The 5,880-nt window shown below is 35.4% G+C and overlaps 1 protein-coding gene across 1 annotated transcript; it reads right to left on the bottom strand.

The window, feature by feature from the left end:
- Positions 1–3,562: 3,562 nt before the first annotated feature.
- On the bottom strand, positions 3,563–5,550 carry LOC119068060 (4-hydroxy-2-oxoglutarate aldolase, mitochondrial-like). Its single transcript, XM_037171462.1, has 7 exons — positions 5,266–5,550; positions 5,070–5,198; positions 4,905–5,002; positions 4,682–4,840; positions 4,482–4,578; positions 3,842–3,975; positions 3,563–3,768 (listed from the first exon to the last, which is right to left on the bottom strand). Exons 1-7 carry the CDS (start codon positions 5,399–5,401, stop codon positions 3,619–3,621), a joined length of 903 nt encoding a protein of 300 aa, XP_037027357.1. The 5' UTR covers positions 5,402–5,550; the 3' UTR covers positions 3,563–3,618.
- Positions 5,551–5,880: the final 330 nt, after the last annotated feature.

Raw genomic sequence — 5,880 nt, 5'->3', positions numbered from 1 at the left:
GAATTCTTACTATCTTGCAAACTGAAGAACTGAAGTATCAACCACGAATCCAAGTACAATCTCATTTTTATCTTTCGAATGTACAATCCCTGACCTTCATTTTAAAAACATCTGATTCAATGAATCCAAGAATGATTTGTGAGTTTGCCTAAATGACATATAAGTCAACTTATAAGTTGGAAATTTTCAGTCACATCTTCATCTTCATACTAGATGTTCTAGAAGGTTACTTAAAATTTACAACTTATAATTTATATGTCATTTTCGCAAACTCACGATTGTTTCTTCGATTAACAAGGTTTTGAAAGAACAGGTTAAGACACTTTCGAGTTGATCACGAGAGCGGTGGAACCAAAATTTTCCTCTGTAGCGCCAACTAGGTTTGGAATATTTTATATGACGATTTCAACTTACAAAAAATAATTGTTTTCAAGTTGACTTTTCAACAATATGTAATAAGTGCGTTTGACAAATTTGGTTTCAACCGCCTTCGCGAGTGTATACCCTATTCTTTCAGAACCTTGGGAAATTATGAGTAACTGTCAGAACATCTAGTAGATTAAGAAGATGTGACTTTACATTTCCATATCTTCGATGTAGGAGTGAGATCGTAGTAGAAGGTTTGCGCCATAGAGTTACACTCGAGTGTTGGCAAGATGGCGCTTTTCTATGAAAATGCTACTTTTAAGAGGAAACCAGCATTTTGGGTGCCGATGCTCCTAATAATTGTATTCTTGTGGCCAGCAGCTGTTGTTTTTACTGCTGTTTTGACTGCTGTTACATGAGTACTGATGTCTGACATTTTGTGTCATTGAATTTGTGTTATGTTTGTTTGTTCTTAGAGTCGGTTTAAATGTGTGAATTTCGTTACAGTAATTGAATTAATAAATTTTAGGAACAAATTTAACTAAACGAAATAGTGAAAATTTATCAAATTAAAGTCAACGGTTTCAGAGTAAAAATATCACAAATTTCATTAAAGAATACTACTAAATTGGTTGCGAAATCGTATCAAATTGTCGGTACAGGCGTATCCAATTGCATATTCGAGCAATTGAACAATCAGATTTTATGAATCTTCAGAAGCAAAAAAGTGCAATGGTTTGTTTTGATATGAGTCATCATAATTTCCGTTTTGACAGAACAACATATGACTCAGGGTTGATAAGTAACTACAAAGATAGGGTTGTCCATATAGTGGCCACATGGATAGATGATAAAACGACAAAACGCCATCACGCCAACTCTCGAGTGTAACTCTATGGTTTGCGCAAATAAGAGATTTTGATAAACATAAATGTATAAGTAATAAGTAATTAGTAATAAGTGTATTTGCTGAGCAGCATATAGCAACCTGATTTAAAAAATTAAGAGATAGAAACATTTGCTAAAACCTTGTAATCACGCACACACTGTTGTATATATATTTCAGTTTAAGTTTATATTGCCGCCCATTAAAATGGCTGAAAGCAATAAAAGTATAAAATTTCGGCGCGACGAAAATGAAACCGGCGGTGGCGGCGGCGTGAGCCAATATTTTTCGGCGGCGGCGCGCCGAAAATTTGGCCAAAAATCGGCGGCGCGCCGGCGTAAAATCGGCGGTGCACACCTCTATTTGTATGTCATTGTTTCGCGCGCTTTCTCAAAACGTAAGTTACGTTACACATACATCCATGTGATCTTTCCGCATAAAGTTGCTTTGACATTATTTACTTACATACCCTATATTATATCGATGGTTTTTGCACATTTTCATCAAATTTTTTAGCGAGATTAAAGTCTCCAAATCACCATCGGGGAACTTTGACAATCAGGCACGAACTCAAAAAATATTTTTTAGACTCGATCTTTTTTGTAAAATAATCTGTGAAGTCTGGAGATTAGATTACCATATGGACCCAACTTTTTATGTAAGGTAAAATCAAAATAAAATGATCGACTCTGGTTTTTGACAATTGAAATTCAATTGTCAAAAACCAGACTCGATCATTTTATTTTGCTTTCATTTTACCCTGAGTCGAGTGTTAAAAAAATTGATATATGTGACGTGGACCAATAACCGTCGAAATTTTCAAAAATCGATCTGGCGACAGCATAAAATTAACTTTAGAATTTTTTTTTCTTCCATAAAATGATCAAATGGACCAGCTGAGTGGATTTCCGGCTGAGCCTTAAAGGAAATAAGACATTTTGTGAAAACCGCTACACCCTATTAAACATAAACACTCTAAACTATGTTTGATACGTTATACTTCTTGCAATTTTATATTTTATACTCTAATAGTCCGCTTGTATTAAGACGACTAAAAATGAATAATAAATGAATGAAACCATACTCGAAAACACGCGTATACAATATTTTTTCAGTAAATTAATGTTAAATTGTCCCGAAAATTAAATAAAAACAAAACTTTACATTCGCGATACTCGATTTTCCAAATACTAAACGAACAACTACCAAATATGTCAACACCTATTCTACATGTGTAAAATCGTACGAAAAATGCATCTTATTCAAACTGATGTTGGGGACACATTTTATCATACGAAATACCCGTCTAGGAATAATACGTCTAAAAGTTATATTTCAGGCGAGGAATTCTATTTACATGCATTACCAATGTTACTTCATTTACGGATGAGAAATGTCGGTTTCGTTTCTCTGTCTTATAGTAAGTATTGTTTAGTTCAATCTAGAAAAACGCTTTAGGGAATTCAAATTTTGCACCATGATATATAAACTGCGTCGCGCAATTTACATGAGTTTACATGAAAACGCATAGAAACGCATACGATACATTTTCGATTGCGTTGCGCGAGCGCGACTCATTTTCGCGAGTATATAGTTTCTAGTAGAAAAACGAAATCGACTCGACATTTCTTCATAAATTCTGAAACAGCTTTTTAACGTGAGTAAGGGCTACACCACCCATCGGTCGAAATTTGAAATGTACAAGCAACTAGTGCATTCTACTCGGAGAGATATAGTGTTACTTCAAGTAGAATATTGCGAACAAACATGCACACAGCCAATTTACATGAAAAATCTAGACAAATTTCTTCCAAGCTCCCCAATATTTATTGTGAATTAACGTTTAATGTTCCATTCTGAAACCATTTACGTAAATATTTTTCAGCCACTAATTGTTTGAATAACTGAAATGCAAAAGTAGAAATGTTACTGACATCAACTGTTTATGTGCGGTGAGAAAAGTGCTTTAAACACATAATTTTTGTGTTAATCCACACATATATTTGTGTGTATCATAGTTCAACGTCAGTCTTCAAGCCGTGACACAAGTCCCGTAACACGAAAATTTAACAACATGAAAATGTTTTACCTTGAACTCGACATAACGTTAGTGACGCAAGATCCTAACGAGCTTTTAAAAAAGAGAGGTGTTCGAGAAGAATGGTTATCGGAAGTTTCTTCAACAAATGGTGTGAAAATGGCTGTCTGTTGGAAGTGCATGTGCATCCTGCAATTTTCTTATGATAGCTTTACTGTTCTGTTTCAGTATGAACTAGACTCACAGTCCAACGATTTGTGTATAACTCTTCGTAATTCTTCATAAATTTTATTTAATATGACGAATTCTGAACCATCGGTTCGTATAATTACAGATGGCCGTTCGTCTGCAGAACTTGTCGAATATTCGATATCACTTCGGGATCCAATGGAAGCAAGGGCTTGCGACACGAACCTCCATAGTATCCCAACATATCCATAGCAGCTTTTAAAGCTGGTGGTCCGTACTCTTTCAGAAGCTACAAGTAAAACAATGTTAAAAAAAACTTCAAATGAGCATGTAATACGATAAGGAACAGGAGCGGAGCATACCAAGAAATCTGGTAAAACGAGTCGTTTTTCGATTTCTGCCGCCTTACGCCATTCATTGGCCTGAGCTAGGGTAAACATTTCACATATAGGACCTCCTAATATGCCTGCTAGACCACTCATTCCCCCACAGCAACCTGAAAGTATGATGGGACGTTATTAAATTTTTTATACATGTTCAACGAGTTGCCAGAATAGTAGACAGTGTTCAAACAATTACATGAGCATCACTGAAATGTCATGTCACGAGACAAAGCAGCTCTCTAGAAACACCATACACCCTGTTTACAAAATTGGAAGGCCTTAATTCGAACAGTGTCCGATTGCAGATTTTGTTATGTTAGAAGTGTACAATTTTGTAAACAAGTAGATTGCGGTTGCTACCATAGAGGTAGACTACCTAGAGGAATTTTGACCCGAAATTTATTGAAAAATTATCTCACACACACCACTAACACGAAAACGTCAATTTTACTTCTTTCGACGCTGTAGGTCCCTTTAAATTTGACATTAAGAGTCCTATTTTACTGTTTGTACAAGAAGCTGTCACACACACATTTAAATATATGATTTACTGAGCTGCTTTTTATGAGATAATAAATGTGAATAATTTCTGTGGGAGAAAGCAAAAAAATTGACCTACCCATAAGCAAAGCTGGCAAAAGATCACCGGCAGATGAAGCCAATACCTGAAATTCCTTGTTCTTGGTTTTTTCGACGATAGCACCGAGCTTGAACGCCTGTCGCAAAATAAATTAGTCGACAAAAGTTTGTGCTGTTTAATCTATCTGTCCTGATTGTTACACTTGTTTTATCTATAAAAATATTGTCATTTTTACTAACATTTCCATCCTTAACACCAATAATGTTCGGATGATTAGATAATATATCGATTGTATCCACCCCTATATCGATTCCAGTAGTACCAGGGTTATTATATATTACCACAGGTATGGGTATGACATCGGCAATTGTTGTGAAATGTTCCACGATGCTGTTTTGCTGTAGAATGAGTAATAATTGATAAAAAAAATCAATTCCGGATGAATATATGCGCCCTGTATACCGTCATTCGCGACCTAAAATAGTGGGGTGCTTGAAGCAGGATCGCATCAGCTCCAGCTTCAGCTACAGCCAAGCTGAGATCGAGACTTTGCTTTGTAGCTGAATAAAGATTAATCCGTGTTTAGGGCACGTTGGATCATTTAAATAAGAAGGAAAGGCTGCTCACATTCGCTTGTAGTTCCAGCCATTACAAATTTCGAAGGATGAGCCAACGATTTGACGGTCTTCAGAATCTGAATTTTTTCATCATTGGTCAAGAAGGGCCATTCTCCGTAAGATCCGCCAATACAATATCCTTCAATTAAGCCATCAGGTTTCAGTGTCTGGATGGATATGGGTAAATTGAAAGTTTGTAACTGTACCTGCGAAAGGTATTTTCTCCCATTGAGCAACATTTTCCGTGAGTTTATCGTAATTAACAGATTGTTGCGGATTATTTTGAAATGGTGTCGCAATTGCTACAATTATGCCACTCAGATTTAATTTGCTTTTATTCATTGTCACTCAAATTTTAGTTAATATGTTTCACAAACTTGAAAATCACAAACTGAATAAAGTAAACTCAATTCGTCGTTGTTATTTCTTATTCACAAAAGATAATGAAGACTTTGCTATACTCGTTGTCGACAAATGTTATCACTCGAATAACCACTTTAATCACCTAAATTGATAAACAGCTGGAACGCCTCTACGTGTAAAATTATTATCAATAGACATTATCATGATAATTGAATCGTTATTGACTCTATCCTATTACGCCATTTATTACGCCATTCTGTAATTTTCTTTCATATAAGTATATGCAATAGTAATTTATATCCTGTCCCATGCGAAAGTTGACCATTACACGGCAGTTTGTTCACTGCGAAAATGGTCTGAATTGCACAAATTGCCCCAATGTTAGTTACTCAAATATACACGACTGATGTTGTTATTATCACAAAATCGTTATCTGATATAATGAATTACTTTCTTAG

The sequence above is a fragment of the Bradysia coprophila genome, assembly GCF_014529535.1.
Source record: "Bradysia coprophila strain Holo2 chromosome X unlocalized genomic scaffold, BU_Bcop_v1 contig_173, whole genome shotgun sequence".
In the NCBI taxonomy this organism is placed as follows: Eukaryota; Metazoa; Arthropoda; class Insecta; order Diptera; family Sciaridae; genus Bradysia; species Bradysia coprophila.
This window is presented reverse-complemented; position numbering and strand designations above follow the sequence as displayed.